The following is a 21,999-nucleotide window of genomic DNA, read 5'->3' on the forward strand; positions in this document are numbered from 1 at the left end:
AAAACTGTAAGAGAACAGTTCCCTGCTCCAGTGTGGTGTAGTGGTTAAGAGCGGTAGTCTCGTAATCTGGGGAACCGGGTTCGTGTCTCCGCTCCTCCACATGCAGCTGCTGGGTGACCTTGGGCCAGTCACACTTCTTTGAAGTCTCTCAGCCCCACTCACCTCACAGAGTGTTTGTTGTGGGGGAGGAAGGGAAAGGAGAATGTTAGCCGCTTTGAGACTCCTTAAAGGGAGTGAAAGGCGGGATATCAAATCCAAACTCTTCTTCTTCTTCTTCTTCCCAGGCTCTTATAGCCCAAACTTTAATACAACAGAGTTAACAGAGTAAGGGATGGGGAAGGAGAGTCAGTTGTAAATAAGGAATTAATATGAATTTCTTTTAAATACATACAGACTTTGACCAGTTAAGACCCAGTCAATATCAACACCATCCTGACCTTAACAGGACACCAAATCTAATATATTCCAAACTGAGCATTGAACCGGGCATCATTAGAAACAGTTTCCACAAAGCTCAAATTTGCTCATAGAAAGAAGGTCTGTGTATGGATGTTCAATGCGTAACTGCCCCAGGTGAGGGGAGTGACAAAATGGTTGGTGGCACTCACCACAGGGCCTACAGCACGCCCGAACCACGTGTCTCAGGCTCCTGCAGGCTCCACAATGTCCGCTCACTGCCTCCCCCCAGCTGTAGGGCAGCTGAGGCCCCGGCCCATGCGGCACATCCCGTCCCTATGGGCACTGCGTGCCCCATCCCTATGGGTGTGGCTTGTCCCGCCCCTGGGTGCACCGCTCCAGGTGCCCAAGAGGCTTCCTCCACTGCTGCAAGGCTCCCCACTTTCAAATTTCATGGAGTCTTCAACACTACCTCTAAAATCAGAAAGGTAGACTGTCGAGCATTGGGGTGGGTGGTCCCCTAGCAGAATCCTCTCCTAACTCAAGAACCCAACACTACAGGCAAACACTCAAGTTTAGTGGACTGTTGGACAGGGACCCCGATCATGGAGGTTTAATCTTGACCAATCATGGCAGCACCCATTCTTCCCACCCATCAAGTTGATGCTGCACTGAGAAAGCCTATCAACAAAGCTGAGAGAAGATAATCCCACCCCCAAAGCCACATCTCTGTCATGCAAGTCCAACTGACATCCTCATCTGGGATTAAGTGGCAGAAGGCAATGGTTTTACTTTTCACCAACACTGAAGAGAATTATTCACAAACATGACAAATTAGAATAATACAGTCATACTCGGGTTGAAGTAGCTTCAGGTTAAGCATTTTCGGGTTGCGCTCTGCAGCAACCCGGAAGTAACGGAGCACATTACTTCTGGGTTTCACCGCTCATGCATGTGCAGATGCTCAAAATGATGTCACGTGCAGACACATGTTATGTTCTACTCAGGATGAGAACGGGGCTCCGGAAGGGATCCCGTTCGCATCTAGAGGTACCACTGTAGAACCATAGAATTGTAGAATTTGAAGGGACTCCAAGGGTGACAGGTGGCCATCCAACCTTTGCTTAAAAGCCTCCAAGAAAGGAGAGCCCACCACCTCTTATGAAAGTCTGTTCGACTGCTGAGCAGCTCTTACTGTCATAATGTTCTTCCTGATGTTTAGTCAGACTCTCCTTTCTTATAATGAAGCCACTGGTTCAGGTCCAGAGAAGGAGAAAAAAAGCTTGATCCATCTTCCATGTGGCAGCCCTTTAGATATTGGAAAATAACTATCTTATCTCTTGCGTGCCCAGGCATCCCCCATAAATAATGAGACCTGTTGTATTTGGGTGAAATCAGGCCACACCTTTACTGACTACAGATGTAAGAGGTTTGGCACTGGCACTGGGTAGAACCCCACCCCTTCTAGCCCATCTGCTGGTAGGACCTGGGGAGTGCTGTGACCTAGCCCCCCCCTGGGCATCTGGACAGAAGCATCTGCCCTGGATCCCTTTAACCGGATATGCCATTTTCTGTAGGGGAAGGCAGAGTCAACAACCTCTCCTCCAACCAAGAGTATGCCTATCCAATGCCTAAACCACCACTCAAGCAAATGCTCACTGCCAAACCACTCACATCTGAAGCCAAGATCTTAAGCCTCCCACCCGTAAGTCATTTCACACTCCAGACATGTGCACCCATCCTGCTGGAATAAGGCCTCTCAGTTGAAAGCGATACCAGGGCACCGAATCACCCAGCTGCCCAGCAGCAGCACCTTGTGTTTTATGGCTCAATTCTCTTTCTTTCTTCCTTCCTTCCTTCCTTCCTTCCTTCCTTCCTTCCTTCCTTCCTTCCTTGCCTTGTTCATGCCTGCCAGCTCATCGTGTTGCCCCTCTGATCACGCCAACACCAACTCTCCAGTAGCTTAGATCCAAGCAGTAACCCTTTGAGATGTAATCAAGTTTAGAGTGATATGCATCGGGGCAAACCATCCTAATTTGACATATATGCTCAAGGGATGTGAACTGGCAGTGGCTGACCAGGAATGTGACTCTGGCCCACTTCACTTGTGCCACCGTGGGAAGCAGGTGGCTAGACGGGATAGACCGCTACTTTGGTCTGATCTGGCAGGGATCTTCTCATATTCTTATGAAATGACACAATGCTATTTTTTACTCTTCTGTTTATTCTCTTTATTACATTTGGATACCAAAGAAAAACTATACTATTGAAAGCTTTTACAAATAATTTGGAAGTGTGTGTTGCTTTTATGATGTTAGCTGCTCAGAGCCCGGCCTCGGCCAGGGAGGGCGGGATATAAATAAAATTTTATTACAGTGGTACCTCAGGTTACAGACACTTCAGGTTGCAGACTCCGCTAACCCAGAAATAGTACCTCGGGTTAAGAACTTTGCTTCAGGATGAGAACAGAAATTAACTAAAGTGGTACCTCAGGTTAAGAACAGTTTCAGGTTAAGAACGGACCTCCAGAACAAATTAAGTTCTTAACACGAGGTACCACTGTATTATTATTATTAAAACTTTTTAATGTCTTCTCACAGTGAAAAGGAATGAGGTAGGCACATAAAGCAGAGCAAACCCTCCGGCTTGAAGGAGGAGGAGGCTTCCATTTTTTACTGCAGCAGCAACCCCAGCCACACGGAACAACTAATCTCAGATTGCTTGGCAGCATTTTGTTTGGGGAAAACTTGTTTCTCGCAGATCAACACGTGATTTCTTCCATTGTGTTGATTGAAATGTCTTCTCTCTCTGTTGTTCTTGTTTTAACAATTCATGAGCTTTAGGAGGAAGGGAGAAATGGTTATTTTTCTGTGAAATATAAGATTTACAGCCTTAATTAAAAGTGCAAGTTTTTACTTATCTGCTTACATGGAATAACAATTGTCTATGTGCAGCTGTTTCCTCCACCACATCACCAGTTGGTGAGCCTGAACCTGTTTCTGGGTTTCAGAAAGAGTAATGTGACGTCTCTGACCCTTGAAGGTCAAACAGTGGCCTTCAGATGCCCCCTGCCCTTTAAAGGCTGGAAGAGGCAGCTAGAATGGTCATGGAGTTGATGGCCAAATAATAGATCATTGGCCCAGTTTGCAAGACACAGTGAACCATAGTTAAGAACAAAACTTGGCTTCCATAGGTGGCCTTTTGGGAGAGAAACAAACCCGGGGGATGGCATGAGAGGCCAGACTATTGCATTTCCCAACAAGGCGGCAGCAGCAGCAGGACCTGAGAGGATGGGAGTGACTGCAGTTTCAGCCCTGCGCATCAGCGTGCTGCTCAACCACCTAAAACGAACTGGGTGATTGTTTTGCAAACGCGGCTATTATTCTGGAGCAATGATGTTAAATGGTGTGGACATAGAAAGTGGCTTTTCTCATCTATGCAAGAGTCATTTTACAGCCTCCAGCTCCACCTGCTACAATTGTTTCTTACCACTCTTGTATGTTGAAGAGAAAGCAGGTGATTTGCTTTGATGGCTGAAGCAGACATAAGATAAAATGAGAACGTGGAACAGTTTCTACAGTTGTGCTCTCAGATCACCTTCAGAAGCAATCTGTCTTGCATGCAAGCAAACGGAGCACGGGCTCAAGGCCTTTAGTCTTTCCCTCATCTAGCGGGCAGCAGCAACAGGAACCAAGGATGGAAGAGTCAAGGCTGAACGCCATTCTCAACTACACAACTTTCAGAAGACATCTGAAGGCAGCCCAGTATCAGGAAGTTTTTTTTATGTCTGACATTTTATTACGTTGACACCCTGCACTCAGTTCTCACCTGTGGCTCCTAGAAGCTGTCAGCAGGCAACAGTGACCACACCCCAGGAAATGGCTCCAACAGGACAGCTAAACCAGGTGAGGGCAGCCAATAGGTCTCAAACCCTTATTGAGTTAGGGACTTGTCTATCCCCTGCATGCGAAGACAGGCTCTGGTGGATTGAGAGGACGAGACCAAGAGAGGGTCTAATGGTCAAGAGGGTAGTTTCTGCACAATCTGTAGAGGGAAGTGAGGGGTAGATGGGACCTGTCAACCTGGGAAGGTAGCCCATCTAGGAGAAGGAAAACTCCAACCTTAGACCTCTGCTGCCTTGTGGGATATCTTCAGGAGAAGAAAAGGCTAAAGAGGAAACCCTACACAAATCCAGATTGGAGTCACTAAGATGGTTGGATGGTGCCTTGTACTCCTCCTTCTGGCAACTCCTGCAGCCAAGTTGCTCCCGAACATCTTGCTCTGCTTTCCTTTGGACCCCATCAGCGAGGCCAAGATGGGGGTCTTGTCATCTGGGCAGCCCAGGACCTCTAGGCACACGGCCCAAACTTGTGCCCCAGGAGGTCACTTCAGTGCTGCTAACACAGCAGTTTTGACAACACCCCCCAGGATGCATTCCATTGTCTCTTGAGACGTATGGATGCCAACAACGAAACAAGATTAGTACATGAAAATGAAATACCGTATTTTGCACCCCATAGGACGCTCCGGCCCATAGGATGCACCTAGTTTTTTTGGGGGGAAATAAAGGGAAAAAAATTATTTCCCCCCCAGGTGCGGGGCTGGAAGAACCAGGTCGGGGAACAGCGGGAAGGCGCGCTCTGCCTCCCCGCTGTCCCCAGAGCTTGTGGGGCTGGTGATGGGGAGAAGTGCGCTGATCCCGGGACTGCAGGCAGCTCTGCGCAACCCTCGGAGCCGGTCTCCCAAGGGTTGCACAGAGCTTCCTGAAGCCTGGAGAGCGAGAGGGGTCGGTGCGCACCGACCCCTCTCGCTCTCCAGGCTTCAGCGAAAGCCTGCATTCGCCCCATAGGACGCACACACATTTCCCCTTCATTTTTGGAGGGGGGAAAGTGCGTCCTATAGTGTGAAAAATACGGTAGATTTTACATTGAGTATTCAATCTTGAGAGAAGCATAAGAGCATAAATCAGAAGGCAGGCAAAATTTTGAGAGACAAGAGAGCACCTTTTGTTAAATGTTAACTGTGTAGATTAACTTACCCAGAGACACGAAGAGTTCTGTCACTTGGTAATTAGATTTTGCAGATGTTTCCATGTACTGCAGGTTCTTTGTTTGTGCAAAATCCTTTGCCTCCTGGAGAAACAACGTATCTATGATTTCAAGGAAGTAGACTCTCTCTCTGTGTGTGTGTGTGTGTGTGTGTGTGTGTGTGTGTGTACAGATATATAGATTCATACATAATCCTATAACACACCCTCTATGCAACTCAAGGTGGGTTTCATTTATTTATTTATTTATTTATTTATTTATTTATTTATTTATTTATTTATTTATTTATTTATTTATTTGCCTTCTTGAGTTAAGTGAGAGTGGTGGTTTATGTGTTTATTATTAAAAAGCACAAATTTGACCTGGAGAGCCAAATGAATCCCACCAACCATCTATGATTCCTGCACTGCAGCAGGTTGGATGAGATGACCCTCGTGACCCTTCCAACTTTGCAATTCTACGATTCTGTGATGGGCTGCCACATGCATGAGATTGAGTGTTTCGGAAGAGGAATGTGAATACAGTCGTACCTCGGGTTACATATGCTTCAGGTTACATACGCTTCAGGTTACAGACTCCGCTAACCCAGAAATATTACCTCAGGTTAAGAACTTTGCTTCAGGATGAGAACAGAAATCGTGCAGTGGCAGCACAGCGGCAGCAGGAGGCCTCATTAGCTAAAGTGGTGCTTCAGGTTAAGAACAGTTTCAGGTTAAGAATGGACCTCCAGAATGAATTAAGTTCTTAGCCCGAGGTACCACTGTATATGTATGAGAGGGAGATGGGGAGAAGGCCTACATTTGTAAAAGTCATTGGCCTAAATAACAAGAATAACATCTACCTGTAATGTGACCTCCCGTTCAGCAGAAAGGTCCAGTTTATTGCCAACCAAAGCTATAATTATTTCATCAGGAAGGAATTCCTTCTCCAGTTCTGCCAGCCACACTTTTGCTTTCTCCAAACTTTCCTGAAAAGACAACTTATATGTAAATAACAGATATACAAGCAATAATGGAGCTATAATTTCTTAAGAGAAATTAGGTTCTGTATTAGTGTGCGAAATGTGTCATGTGCAACCAAACAACATTAAAAAATGTGCTTAATAATGAAGGATGGGGTTATACTCCCTCTGAAGGAGCAGCTATGTAGCTTGGGGGTCCTCCTGGATCCTTTGCTGTCGCTTGAGGCTCAGGTGGCCTCGGTGGCACTGAGTGCCTTCCATCAGCTTCAGCTGGTGGTCCAGCTATGCCCCTATCTGGACAGGGATAGCCTAACTACTATTGTCTATGCACTGGTAACCTCAAGGTTAGATTACTGCATCATGTGGAGGGCTGCCCTTGAAGACTGTTCAGAAACTCCAGCAAGTGCAGAATTCAACGGCCAAGTTGCTCACCAGGGCAAGAAGGTTTGGCTCAACTGCACTGGCTGCCAGTTAGCTTCTGGGCCCAATTCAAAGTGCTGGGTTTGACCTATAAAGCCTTAAGCAGCTCACAGCTGCAATTCCTCAAGGGCAGTCTCTCCCCATATAAACTGACCTGGACTTTGCAATCATCATCTGGGGCCTTTCGTCGTGTGCCTCCCCCATAAGAGGTCCAGAAGATGGCAACACAGGAATGGGCCTTCTTTGCAGTGGCTCCCCATTTGTGGAATGCTCTCCCCAGGCTATGATTCTATGAACAGTTCCATACTGCTAGCAGCCTCTTCCATACATCTCCACAAGTTAACGGGCTACTTGAGACAAATTATTGGTAATGAAAGCTGTTCCTTTAGAGAGGGCTCCTGGAACAGAACTGAAGGGCAAAGACCACCAGAGGTCACAGCCTTACTTTGCATAAAAATTCACAATTCTCCACAATGTCATCATATTCAGCAAGTTTGGCATCTTTCATTTTAAGATGTTTTCTTTGTCAGTAACACTTTCGTGTCTGATTCCTACGTTATTGTGTGTGACAACATCAGCCTGGTTAACTTTTCTAGATTTTGATTTACTCTTTTGATATTGTGATTGTTCCAACATGCTCCCAAATTGTCCTGGTTTAAGCCACTTTTTAAAAGGTTTTCCAGGACTTGAAGGTACAAAAATGCACCAGAGTAACCTTTTCATACAAATATAGAAAAATATGACAACTTCTCCTTGGAAAATAAAGCACCATTTGGAAATTATGCCAAATTACACATTCGGAAATGGTGAAATGGGAAAAGGGAAGGGAAGGCCTATGCAGAGCATTCCTGCCTTACCTTCCTCGTTATATCATAAACCAGAACAGCAGCATTCGCAGCTCTGTAATAGAGATGGCAGACACTATGGTACTTCTCTTGGCCTGCAGTGTCCCAGATCTCAAGCTTAATTGTGGTGTTATCCAAACTTAGAACCTGCGTGAAGAAGGAACCTAAAAGCAGAAGAGAAATGAATCGCTTTCCAGTAGAAGCTGCAGACACAATGGGGATTAGATTTTAGTTAACTAGATGGCCTTACTGGCCGTAAACCAAACCATGGCTTTGCACAAATGCACAAGTGTGAGGGCTCTAAGAAAGGAGAACACAGCTCCTGTGTTCCTCCCCGGGTCCTCCCGTTGCTGAACTGCCATGAGCAAAGTCTTGCTTGGCTTGAGATGTTGTCTGAGCCCAGACTCTTGGCTTGTTTTGCTCCAGACAAACTGTGCAGAGTAAACCTAAGAACAACCCTCAGTTACTAGACAAGTTATTGTTACAGATAGGTAGCCGTGTTGGTCTGCCATAGTCAAAATAAAAAAATTCCTTCCAGTAGCACCTTAAAGACCAACTAAGTTAGTTCTTGGTATGAGCTTTCGTGTGCATGCACACTTCTTCAGATACACTGAAACAGAAGTTGCCAGATCCTTCTATATAGTGAGAAGGTGGGGAGGGGTATTACTCAGCTATCTGCCAATCTCCCATTCCCACCACCCTTCTGAGTAATACCCCTCCCCACCTTCTCATTATATAGAAGGATCTGGCAACTTCTGTTTCAGTGTATCTGAAGAAGTGTGCATGCACACGAAAGCTCATACCAAGAACTAACTTAGTTGGTCTTTAAGGTGCTACTGGAAGGATTTTTTTTTATTTAGACAAGTTATTGTTTGGCTGGAGTGAGACAAGCTGCAAGCCCAGGGTTGAATGACATGCTAAGCCAAAACATGGCTTAATGGTGGCAGCACAGCAGGAGGGAGGAGGGCAGCAAGGGCCAGGACCCTGCCCACTGGCACGAGTGCCCTAGACCAAGGCTTGGCTCAGGGCAGCTTGCTAACCAAGCCTCTTGGAACATTTGGTCAGGCTATATAGATATGAATTTTTATGAGTCAACCGCTTAGCCAATTAATAAATAAAGCTATAAATAAAGTCATAACGCTATCAGTGTGAGAGAGAGTGCAGGGATTGCCTCTTTCAGGATGAGAACTGCTTCAGCCATGTGTACATCAATGGAAAACAATGCTCAGGTCTATTGGATTTTTTCTCATATCCAAATAAATGTGATCAACTGATTTGCACTTCTATCAACTTCCAGACTCACAAAGCAGCTTCAGTAATGTTCTATATTCATCTTTTTCTACTCAAAAGTCAAAATATGGAACTTTGATGTGCAAGTTCAGACATGTAAGGTTCTGCACCTGCCCAGGCATTGCTTTCTTTTAAAATAACAAGGTGTGCCATGCTTCTTGGGGAGCCTTCCTGGTGCCGGCCAGATGCAGAAGACCCTGTCCACTGGCCAATCGCCAGGGATGATGGGAATTGCATGTAGTCCATCTGGAAGGCAACAGGTTGGGGAAGCCATCCCTGTTAAAAATGAAGTGGTAATAGACTATGCATCCATTCAGATTACAGGTGACTTTAATTGTACAACAGGCCACCTGTCGCCTGCATTCCCAAGGTGCACAAGAGTGCAGAAATCAATTGTTTTATCACTATATCAAGCCATCATATAGCTGAGAACCAAAGTCACTCTAATGTTGCCCTTCTCAATGAATGAGTCTGTTCAATGCTTCTGGCACTGCTGTTTCCCATTCCTGCACGTAAGCCACTTTCCCAAGTCTCCTTCCTCAACAGCCCTACCTAGTTTGTTGCTTCCTTGCACATAGAATGCCAGAGTTGTGAAGTTGGAAGTGACCATGAGTATCATCTAGTTCAACCTCCTGCAATGCTTCCCTCAGCCTCTGTCTATTGCTTCTTTAACCCTGGACTATTTTGAAAGCATGGGAACTCTGCCACAATCACTTCCACGTCCACTTCATTTCCTAGCAATTGGCTGATAAATACTGGGAAGGGCAACTCTGGGCCGCTCTCAATGTCCTCATGACGCTTTGCAGGGAGGGGGCCCACGTGGTCCCACTTTCAAAATAGCTTGTGTATGTGACATTAACATATGAGAGTGCTGGAGGTGAAATAGTTAAACAGGTTACCCAATCAGAACCCAGGGGGTGGAGTCAGAGGGACTATAAAACCAGCTCTGGGAGGGGCGAAGGGGAGAGTTCGTTAGGAGTTGGGTGGCTGGTTGGAGTGGGAGTGAATTGGGATAGGGTCTGTGGGTAGGTTGAGTTAGTGTAGCCAAATAAGCCAACTCAGGAACAGTTAGGAGCTAGGAAGACAAATAAATATCTGAGAGGTGGTTTAGTGAGTGAGAGCAGGTAGCAGAAGTTATAGGTCTGGATAGGCACCCCATGATTGTAATTGGCCGATACCATTTATGAAACCACACGCTTCTTAAACTGCAATAAATAAACAGAAGTTTATGTTCCAATTTAACCCTGACTGGACTCAGTATTGTACCAGGTAGGGCCTGGGTGCTGGCAGCGAGAAATAAAGTGGTGGCACAGGGATCAATAGACGGTGAAACGTCCAGGGACCCCGTGTGATCGCCACAGCATCTACAAATACACAGACACACCAAGAGGTTCTTCCGTGTCTTCTGGCCTCGTTCTTCACCTCCTCATCCGCTGCACTTCAGCAGCTGGGGTGTGGGGTGGATAGATGCCAATTAGCCATGTCCCCCCATCACATGATGATGTTCAAGTTGTGCACTGCGTTGCTTTTATCACTGGGTGTCACTCTGTCACTACAGTTGCAAGGAAAGAGATAGTGCTCCATCCCTCTAGGGTGTTCTGTGCATGGTTGCCATGGAGACAATATTTCATAATAAAAATAGCTGAGGCTGTGCCAAAGCAGTTCCTCAGCCAAATGTTCATGACTTGCATCCTTGGCCTTATTCTGAGTAATGTCGGTTGATGCAAAAGGCAGGGCCCCTTCAGCCAGCGTTAGGGTCCTACTCAGCACCATTCACTTACAGCCCACCGTAGGCAGAGAATCCCGGAAGTCCTTCTTCACATAACGATAGGCTAGGCTTGACTTTCCTACAGCTGTGCTTCCCAGAAGAACCACTTTGAAAATGTAAGAATCTTTTAGGGAGGGGACGTAAAGGTAGGGTGTGGCCTCCTTGTTCTGCACCCTTCTCTGAGCCATGTCCTGGAGAGAAAAAGGGAAAGGAAAGGGAATGATTTGACAGCAATAGAGGCTCTGGAACTGAGAGAAAGAGGAGACGAAGCCTCACAACTAGGCTGCAGTAAATGGAAGACTTTGCTGTTGGATAATGACATTTCTCAACCTTTGCACCAAGTACAGTGGTACCCCGGGTTAAGAACTTAATTCGTTCTGGAGGTCTGTTCTTAACCTCAAACTGTTCTTAACCTGAGGTACCACTTTAGCTAATGGGGCCTCCCGCTGCCGCAGTGCGATTTCTGTTCTCATCCTGAAGCAAAGTTCTTAACCCGAGGAACTATTTCTGGGTTATCGGAGTCTGTAACCTGAAGCATCTGTAACCTGAAGCGTCTGTAACCTGAGGTACCGCTGTAGTTCCTTTCAGGTGTATTTTTTGCCTCTGAAGAATGCATTATCAAAATGCATGGAGTTTTTTATATTCCACAATTAAGTTTTCCACATGTGGGCACACATCACACCTCTTTGTTCTGAGTGTTGGCATGCAACCAAGGAAATGGGGGCAACTGGCAGACCCCCAGCTGGCTTCAGCCCACCGGACGGTGTGCCGGGCAATCTCGAGTCCTTGGTCCAGCATCTGCAACCTGAGCTTCAGAACCTAGGGCACGCTACTCTGCAGAGTAAACGCTACGCAACAGAAGTGGCTACTCTGCAGAGTAAATGCTACGCAACAGAAGTGGCTGTGTGAGCATATTTACAAGCAGTTTATTCAGCATACATCAGGACAAAAGGGAACATGTCTGATCTCCTTCATGTCCAAAGCAAGACAGCAAAAGCAAAAGCTATACACAAACGGAAATTCCCAGCAAGCTGTGCTGGAGTGTAAACAGACATGTGACACAACAATCCACACGTCTGTTCTTAAGGTGGAATGGAATATCCCAACACTGAGAGGCACTATGAGGATGGAGTAAAGAAAAGGCCTATTCATGCAACCGATGACATTAAGTATCTCCTGATCAAATAACATAATGATCCAAAGTATGGTGTTACTTTTAAAATGCCATGTAAACTATGATTTCCTTACATACATTTTTATCTTACTTTTTGATCAATATGATTTTCTTCCTGGAGTTCATGCACAGCTTCCTTGCCTCTCATACCTACTTGGCTGAATAAAGTACACACACACACACACACACACACACACACACCAGTTATGTTCCGGCTTGGTTTGGGGACTCTTTCATTGAGTGTCTATTTACTTGCCTGTTCAAAGCACTTAGATAGTGACAGCTGCTAAAGTAAGTGTTAAAGTAAGAGACCCTATCTGCCTGCGGACTGCCTCGCCAGAGTGGTGCATGCTCTGGTTATCTCCTGCTTGGACTACTGCAATGCACTCTACGTGGGGCTGCCTTTGAAGGTGACTCGGAAACTACAGCTAATCCAGAATGCGGCAGCTAGACTGGTGACTGGGGGCGGCCGCTGAGACCATATAACACCGGTCTTGAAAGACCTACATTGGCTCCCAGTATGTTTCCGAGCAGAATTCAAAGTGTTGGTGCTGACCTTTAAAACCCTAAACGGCCTCGGTCCAGTATACCTGAAGGAGCGTCTCCACCCCCATCATTCTGCCCGGACACTGAGGTCCAGCGCCGAGGGCCTTCTGGCGGTTCCCTCATTGTGAGAAGCAAAGCTACAGGGAACCAGGCAGAGGGCCTTCTCGGTAGTGGCGCACGCCTTGTGGAACGCCCTTCCAGCAGATGTCAAAGCGATAAACAACTACCTGACATCCAGAAGACATCTTAAGGCAGCCCTGTTCAGGGAAGTTTTTAACGTGTGATATTTTACTGTATTTTTGGTTTTTATGGAAGCCGCCCAGAGTGGCTGGGGAGGCCCAGCCAGATGGGCGGGGTATAAATAATAAATTATTATTATTATTATTATTATTATTATTATTATTATTATTATTATCATCATCATCATCATCATCATCATCATCAAGTTGAGGGGGTGCTAGTGTCCTTGTACCTCCACTGCCAACGGTCTATGACCTCAGGTGAGCCCAGAGCATCAGTGCCACTATCTCAACCGCTTGCCTTGCTGTCCTTGTGGAAGAAAATACCTCTGACCTGGACAGAGAGAAGCATCTCTTGCGGAAGCTGAGAGACTTGAGTGGGGACCCAGGGACTAGAGAATGGGTTGGGGAGGGCGAATGTCCACAGATCACGGGGCAAGAATAGAAGAAGCAAAAAACTGACATGGCTCTGAAAAGCTGCTAAATCTCAGGGGCTGCAATGGAGAGGCAGATGGTGGCAGCTGCTACTGAAGGGAATCATGTTTTTTTGGGATATCACACTTATTCCCAAATGCTGCAGATAACAGCACAGGTTCTTCTTTTCACTTGTGCCCGGACACTGCTCAGTGCCCCCCCCCCCCCGCTTTTGTGAGTGGCTGAGTGAAGGTGACAATAAGGGTCTCTTTCTTCAGCTTCAACAAGTTCACCTGAAGGATCACTTTTCTCACATATGCCCACTCACTGCTTCAGACTGCAGAAATAGTCTCTTTTCAAGAGCCACATAATGTTAATTCCACACCTGAAAGTAATCAAACCTTCAGCATGAAGCCGTTTACCTTCCTGCCACAGCAGTACCTATTTATCTACTCGCGCTGGTGTGCTTTCGAACTGCTTGGTTGGCAGGAGCTGGGACAGAGCAACGGGAGCTCACCCCATCGCGGGGATTCAAATCACCGACTTTCCAATCAGCAAGCCCAAGAGGCTCAGTAGATGAGACCACAGCGCTACCTGCGTCCCTTTTTAATGCACCTGAACTTGGCCACCTCCACTCCACTTCAGCAGTTGGACACATGCCTTTACAGGATAATGCAGAAGAAATAACAGGTCAATTTTATCATACAAAGTACTTTTTTTTTTTTTTTTTAGGAATTGTTCAATCTTCATTCCGAATGTTTCAGAGGGTCACCTCTCCTGGAGCTTAAGCTAGCCTCCAAGTTTCTAACACAGCACATACTTAATAGGATGTAATCTTGCTGAAATTTGAGTCTGAGGAGTAGCAGGTCCAGCACCAGCACTTGGCACCCCAGGGATCCAGGAGGGCCCACCCCCACCCCCCACGGTGCCTCCAAGCTGCTATTTTAATTTCCTCAATGCTCAGAGTGGCACTATGCTGTGGGAAATTAAAATAGCAGTTCCCTGATATGACTGGTGTGCTGTTGTCACTGCCAAGTGACTGAGGGGGCCCATCAATATAAGGAGGGGGTCCCTCAGAGAATGAACAACTTCCATCCTGCTAGGATGTGCACATCATAGTGAGCTCATCTCCGAGACCAGGGAGAAGAGTCGGTGAAAGAAGACTGGAAGAAATTTAAAGACTATTTAAAGAAATATTGTAAAATTAATGAATGTTAGAAGGATGTTGGATAGAAACTAAGTGGTTTCCAGCTGTAATGCTTTAGGAGACATGAAAAAAAAAGATTTACAAATGGGTAAAAGTTTAATGGTAAGGATTTGCTGAACTAACAAACTGAATTGGAATACAGGGAGGGGAGGTGTGAGGAGGTCTGAGGAAATAAGTGTACGGAAGTTATGTGATTGAAAACTAATGTGTGTTTTTAATTGTTTTTCATTTTGTATGTTTATTTTTCATCTTTTGCTATATTTTAAAAACTTTCAATAAATATCTTTTACAAACATCATAGTGAGCTCATCATTCTCTTTCCATCGAAATGAAGCAACCGTTCCTTCTCTTCCTGCCCACATATTCAAACATTTCTTAGAAACATTCTGCAAATATAATTCCTGGGAACTTTGCGTAGTCCACACAACTCAGCAGTGGACCTCAGCAGAGGTTGAGCCAAAAAAGTTGAGGCTATTGCTGCAGGTCTGAGGTGAAGAGACTGGTAGTGAAATAGAGGTCTTGGGGCTCAGGAAATCCACCCGTTCAGAAGGTAAGGAGAGCCTTGCTGGATGTGCCAGCGTGAGTCCTCTTTCTCCTGCTTCTGCTCATCCAGCTCCCAAGAGGAAGGACCACCAAGTCTACTTTTCTGCTGGGTCTTCCACTTCCAGCAATCCCCTCAGCTACAAACTAAGAAGAGAGGAGCTAGCCTGAAAGCAAGATGGAGGGGAAGGCCTGGAGAACATGACCCAAGAAGCAGCTGCAGTCTGGGACACCTCAGTGGCATCCCAGCACTGGAGGAGGAGAGCAAAGCAAGGGAATGTATAACTTGTTGCTGAAATGGAATACGCAAGATGAAACAGTGAAATCAGCTATGATTAAGTGGGCACAGGACATTGGTCATAATATTATGCTTGCTGACTGGGAATGGTTGTGGACCACCGGTTTGAAATTTACGGCATGTAATGCCTTAAAGGAAAACATTATGAAAATGGTTTATAGGTGGTACATGACCCCAGTCAAGCTTGCAAAAATTTATCATTTGCCCGATAACAAGTGTTGGAAATGTAAAGAAACTGAAGGTACTTTTTATCACCTTTGGTGGACGTGCCCGAAGATTAAGGCTTTCTGGGAAATGATATATAATGAAATGAAAAAGGTGCTTAAATGTACCTTCCCTAAGAAACCAGAGGCTTTTCTCCTGGGCATTGTCGGCCAATTGGTGTCAAAGAAAGACAGAATTTTTTTTATGTACGCTACCACAGCAGCAAGAGTACTTATCGCAAAGCATTGGAAGACCCAAGATCTACCCACTTTGGAAGAATGGCAGATGAAGGTGATAGACTATATGGGATTGGCTGAAATGACTGGCAGAATCCGTGATCAGGGGAAAGAGACGGCGGAAGAAGATTGGAAGAAATTTAAAGTTTATCTTAAGAAACATTGTAAAATTAAGGAATGCTAAAATGTTGAGGTTTTGGGAAAAAAAGGGGGATTACAGCTGTAAAAGATTAAGTAAAAGAAAAGAATAAGGGAAAATTTGATAAGACCAAGGGGTAGGATTTGCTGAAACAAATTTGGAAATTGGGATGCAGAAAGGGGAGGTATGGGGAAGTCGGTGAAGCAAGGTTTAAGAAAAAAGGATTTGAAATTATACATGTTTGTTTATGTGTTTGTTTGTTTGTATGGCATAATGTTTGTGTTTATAAAAATTGTGAAAAACCAATAAAAATTTTATAAAAAAAAAAGAAATAGAGTTCCTGAGGCTGAGGAAATCCACCCGGTCAGAAGGTAAGGAGAGCCTTGCTGGATGTGCCAGCGTGAGTCCTCTTTCTCCTGCTTCTGCTCATCCAGCTCCCAAGAGGAAGGACCACCAAGTCTACTTTTCTGCTGGGTCTTCCCCTTTCAGCAATCCCCTCAGCTACAACTGAGAAGAGAGGAGCTAGCCTGAAAGCAAGGTGGAGGGGAAGGCCTGGAGAACATGACCCAAGAAACAGCTGCAGTCTGGGACACCTCAATGGCATCCCAGCACTGGAGGAGAGAGCACCAGAAGCAAAGCAAGAGAGTAAGGAAAGGTAGCTCTGGGCCCATTGCAAGGAGGCGGCTGGGGAAGCCTGGGAGGAGCACAACCTGTTGCACTGCCAGGATTGCAGTCCTGCACAAGCCACACAACTTGCCAACGTGCAACAATGACAGGGGAGTGAGAGGCATTATTTATCCCAGGCTAACCCTGGGCCAATCCCCAAAGTGGTAAAACTGTCCTATTTAGTAACAATACTGCTTAGCATTTATTACATGTTTGAAGCATATATCTTGTTACAAGCTTTAAAAAGAACCGTGGTCGCATTGCCTCCCATATTGCAAACAGGAAGTTGGGTTAACTGAGTTCAGGTCAGCGGGGAGATTTAAGTGAGAACTTCCTGAACTGTAGCTGAGAGGGCTGTCCAGTGAGATCCTTGCACAACAGACCCTCTCCGCCCCCCCCAAAAAAGTTTTGTGATAAAGTGACAGGAAAATGCACAATAAAGTGCAAGATACTTCCTTGATGCCATGTCCTCTAACCTGCCCACAACAAATGCAAATGAATGCTCAGTACACAGCCAACATCATCTAATCTCCCTGCAAACAAATCTCAGTGAACAGGTTACCAGGAAGGGCCCTCAGTCTTTAGCTGTTTGATCCTATGGCTTTTTATTTGCCCAAAAGGAAATGTTATTGAATTCAGTGGAACGGCAGTCCTTAGGAGTGCTACCCCAGATACTAATAGCCTAGTTGAGATTTGTAGTTTGGAACAGCTTTGGTTGTGGAAATGCTGTCCTAATGCCTGACACAAATTATCCACACTGAAAGCAAAATAGTTCCTCTCGCAAATTCACCGTGCAAGTCCGTATGGAGCCTGATTATCCCTTGTATATTCCTGCTAGTTTTCTAAATGATACGAGACCCATTTTATGTGAGGACTAATCTAACCAGTTTCTCTTTTAGCTGAACATTCACCCACCTCTCATCCAGGCTGTCCATATCAAAGCAAACCAACCTTTCTGGTAGCTGCATGTCACAAGTTATATATTAGCAAGTCCCGTTCCTCTCATGGGTCACTGAGTAACCGTTTTGCTGAGTTTCTTCTACTAAGCATCTGGGTGCTTCTCTCTGAAGATCTTACCTTTCCAAATGTTCCTGCCGTGTTCTCTCCTTTTCAAGATTTCTGCTCATTTACTTGGGGGTGCTGAGGTGGGAGAATGGGCAGCCCCGGCAGTGGCACAACAAAAGCAAGACTTCTCCAGTCAGGGAAGGGCTCTTGCAACTTTCCCAGCCGCCTGCTGCTTTTATCAGCAAGCTGACCCAGAGTTTAAGGTCCACTGATTTCCCTCTTGGACAGTCACCTTCAGAATTGCGCTGTAAAGAATGCAGAGCCATAAAACCTGATGATCCAGGTGAGTTGCAGTTGGCAGGGGGTGTTTCTCACAGGGTGGAGCCCTGCGCAACTCAGTGAAGCTCAAGGCAAAACCTCTGCCTGATACCTGTTCCCAGCCATTTCCCACAACTGATTTATAGACCACCTCCTGTTTAGGTTTTCCTTTAAAAAAAAAAACTGCAAACACTAGAAATCCAGGGGATAAACCAGAACTACTTATTTATTTGTTAATTTATTTTAAAAACAAAGAGAGTACCCTCATCATATTATCATATCACAACGTGGTGTTATGGGTCTTTGCACTGACGTTGTAAGGGAGTTGATCCCAGACCCTGAATAAGCACACAAAAAGGCTTCCATGTGTTTTTGATTAAGCCTAACTTTGTGTACCATTCAAGACCAGAGCGCCTTTTATCTAGCTCCTCGCTGTCTGATCTTACCTGGGCTACAGCCAGCCATTCACCCCACGGCCTCCTCCTCCTCGCCCTTCCCTGCAAGGAATGAGTCATTCTTGCCGTCTGCTGAAAGCGTTATGTTAGGAGCCACTTTCTGCAGCAGTGTCAGTCCACTGAGTGACAAAGAGTCTTGCGGCATCTTCAGAAATAACAAATGTGATGGTGCAAGTTGTGATAGGGCCACTGTAAGACTGCACGAGACCCTTCATTGATTAGGAACCAAGTTTTGCCGAAACTTTTACCCACCTAGTTTGTTCTAAAAGTCTTCAAGAAAACTTTTGATAATGCACATCAGATAGAAAAAAAAATGCAAGAAACAACATTCCGACTAAACATTAGGAAGAGCTTTCTGACGATAACAGTGGAACAAACTACCTTGGAAAGCAGCAAACCTTCTTCATTGGGTGTTTTTTATATAAAAAAAGGTTGGCTGTCCATCTGTCATGGATGTTTCAGCTGTGATCCCTGCATTGCAGGGGTGGGACTAGATGACCCTTGGGGGTCCCTTCCAACTCCCCAGTTCTATGTCTCAGTGAAAGACAGTGAACATCCAATGGTCAACAGTCTCATGTATTGCACTCTCATTCTGCATTAGCCGCTTGTTGCATGAAGAACAGGAAGGAAAATGTAGCAAGCATTTCTACAATCCTAGGAACCAACTCCTAGAGCCTCTCCCCGATAAAATATTTGAGGGGGCCACTCCCCCCAAGTTGATGGGCATTGTCATTCAACTGAGGTGTGTGCATCAATTATGTGGGGCAGGCCTTACCTGCCCCCCCCCCGATATTTTAGTCAAGTTGGCCCCCCTGTCTACAATGGTCATTTCCAATCAAATACAAGCTCGAAAGCTAGCTTGAAAAAGCTGCTATCTTTTAAAAACAGCGACAGAAAATGCCAAATAGCAAAAGCTCTGGCAGATTGTTTTCGGATTGCAAAGAAAAGCCCCAGGTCCATCTCCTCAGCCCAGCCACACTTGGCTTATCACTAATCTTGTTTCTTTCTCACTGAATGTGTGGTTTTCCCAGCCTCCTTCTCCAGAATCTTTTCTGTTGTGAGCATGCAATTTGCAGCCTTGGGTAAAAAAAGCACCTGAAGTTAGAGGCAAGGATTCTCCGGATCTTGTTTTGTGTAGTTTCACTGTGGCTTTCTTTTGTGGTGTCTTATGATCCTGTCCTTTTGTGCCATTCCTCTGTTTATCAGAAGCCATATGTCTCATCCCACGGCTGAGTGTTGGGAGAGGGCGATTTGTCTATGGAATGAAATCTGTGGTGTGCATTTTAATTTCTTCCCTCTGTGCTGAATACTAATTCCCATGATGTCACACAAATGACATTGAGCGGTGCTAGGAGGCAGCCCGGCCTGTCTGTGCCAAGCTGCAGTTGCCTTTCCCAGCTACACCACAGCTGCACTCCCTCCTCCCCTGAAGGAATGACCTATATTTGGTGCTTTGAATTTTTGTCCTCTTCTGGGGCCAACTGCAGCCTGAGCAGAAGGAAGAATCGCAGAAAAGTGGCATTTCCTTCTCCTTTCAACGGAGAGCTTGGAGAAATGACACAATGCACACAATCCTGGCATGCTGTGATGTTGCAACATGTGCCCCACTGTTACCCATTTCAAAATGACCAATGCCATGAGGGGAAGATCTACAGAAGCTGCTTCTCGTGTTTGTTTTTAATGCTACAGCAGATCTTGCATGGGGTGTCTACCATTCGTCCGCTGGGTACTTTCTTTTGTGCCGACAGTGTGAAGCATGATGAATTTCAGAAATGGCCATGCTCAGATTATAAATTAGCTGGAAGCCAATTCAAGTCACATGGCAACTGTGCTCCCAGCAGTCAGGTTCTGGTTCCCTCATTGCGAGAAGTGAGGCTACAGGGAACCAGGCAGAGGGCCTTCTCGGTAGTGGCGCCCGCCCTGTGGAACGCCCTCCCATCAGATGTCAAAGAGATAAATAATTACCTGACATTCAGAAGACATCTTAAGGCAGCCCTGTTCAGGGAAGTTTTTAATATGTAACGCTGTACTGTTTTTAAAACTGACTGGGAGCCGCCCAGAGTGGCTGGGGAAACTCAGCCAGATGGACGGGGTATAAATAATAAATTATTATTATTATTATTATTATTATTATTATTATTATTATTATTATTATTATTCTCACCTCTTGACCACCCAGTTGGTTTTTACTGCAAGCCTGGTAAACTGAGCTCTGGATTTCAAGGGCTTTATCAAGGCTGTAGTATCAAGGACCCCACGGGCGAATCCTGACCCACTAGGCCCTAGAAAGTCCTAGCCTCCGTGGTTGCTCTGCCATCTAACAAGTGCTCTCTTGGATGGTGACATTGACTCAGTGCCTCCGGCCTTTCCCTGGTGGGTTCTTTGGATCTCGGGCCCAGCCTGGCTTTGACTGAAAATCTGCTTCTGGCTCATTTCGACTGATAACCCTCTCCCCTGGGTCCTGCACCTGGAATATGGAGCTAGTTATGCTGGAGGTTAATTTTTTTACAATGTAGTGCAGATCTGGGGAACTGTTGGCCTTCCAGATGTTGTTAGACTCAACAATGCCACCAGCCCCAGCCAGCAACATCTGGAGGGCAAAAGGTTCACTGAGCCCTGGCACAGTGAGTGACGCACTCCCAGACACAAGAGTTCACCAGTAAACAAAAGAAGAACTGGCTAAAGAGCAGGCCCAGATGTTTCTAAAGGCTGTCAGCACATTGTTCTCAAAGTTCAAAAAAATGTTCAGACCTGACAAACTGCAAGGGGGAGTGGAAAGGATTTGCTGTGACAATTATTAATCAAGATACAGTGGTACCTCGCAAGACGAATGCCTCGTAAGACAAAAAACTCGCTAGACGAAAGGTTTTTCTGTTTTCGATTTGCCTCGCAAGACGAATTTCCCTATGGGCTTGTTTCGCAAGACGAAAACGTCTCGCGACTTTGTTTCCTTTGTCTAAAAACAAAGACATGTTTTGTTTATAAAGTTAATTTATTTTCCCTTCAATTTTTGAACTGCTCTTTACAGTATGTGTGACTTTAAAGAGCAGTTAATAAACTGTTGTTGTACCAAATTTGGCTTTGTTTGGACTTTTTTTGACCATAGGAACGCATTAATTGATTTTCAATGCATTCCTATGGGATTTCGTGATTCGCAAGACGAAAAATTCGCTAGACGACAAAACTTGCGGAACGAATTAATTTCGTCTTGCGGGGCACCACTGTACAAGAGATGGGAGGAGGAGGAGGAGGTCATGGAAAGAAGGTAATGAAAGTGGAGAATTTGAAAATGATGGTTTTATCTTTTCTTTTTCTTTTTCTGTTTTCTGTTTTTGTCTTTTTTCTTCGTAATTTAAAAAAAAATCTTTTTTTCAATAAATATCATTTAAAAAAAAACAAGCTGCAAGGGGGAGATTCTCTCTCTCTCTCTCTCTCTCTCTCTCTCTCTCTCTCTCTCTCTCTCTCAATAAATGATCTCCTGTATCTTTAACAGGCACAGAAAATCAGTAGGTGCAGCCTTGCCCATCAGTGGGTTGTCAGAGGCACAGCTTTCTAGGCATGGGCTCCATGCGAAATTCCAGTCCCTGTCCAAGCACTGTTTTCTCTTTTTTTGCCTCGCTGCTTTCCCCAGGAAAACCTGCTCTTTGATGCTGAAATGGGGCACGTGGCAACCCAGGTTTTCAGCAATGAAGAAAGGGTTTTTGCAGGAAAGCACCAGGGCAAAAACCAAACCAAGCAAAAGCCCACCCGCACTCAGACATGGAGCTGTAAAGCCTGAACCTGTGAAAGGAAAAGCATGAAAGGAAACCTGGATGAGTCCTCAGAGTGAT

The 21,999-nt window shown here is 45.5% G+C and overlaps 1 protein-coding gene across 2 annotated transcripts; it reads right to left on the minus strand.

Annotated features, from left to right (window-relative positions):
* Positions 1–3,030: 3,030 nt before the first annotated feature.
* RAB17 (RAB17, member RAS oncogene family) lies at positions 3,031–17,622 on the minus strand. Of its 2 annotated transcripts, XM_083475084.1 has the most exons (6): positions 17,469–17,622; positions 10,742–10,919; positions 7,683–7,834; positions 6,286–6,411; positions 5,435–5,528; positions 3,031–3,233 (listed from the first exon to the last, which is right to left on the minus strand). In XM_083475084.1, the coding sequence occupies exons 2-6, from the start codon at positions 10,914–10,916 to the stop codon at positions 3,109–3,111; spliced, it is 672 nt and encodes a 223-aa protein (XP_083331210.1). In that variant the 5' UTR covers positions 10,917–10,919; positions 17,469–17,622; the 3' UTR covers positions 3,031–3,108. The 2 variants fall into 2 exon arrangements, with proteins under 2 accessions (XP_083331210.1, XP_083331211.1); XM_083475085.1 differs by lacking the exon at positions 17,469–17,622 and having other exon boundaries at positions 10,742–10,938.
* Positions 17,623–21,999: the final 4,377 nt, after the last annotated feature.

The sequence above is a fragment of the Podarcis liolepis genome (genome assembly GCF_965112155.1).
Source record: "Podarcis liolepis genome assembly, chromosome: 1".
Lineage (NCBI taxonomy): Eukaryota > Metazoa > Chordata > Lepidosauria > Squamata > Lacertidae > Podarcis > Podarcis liolepis.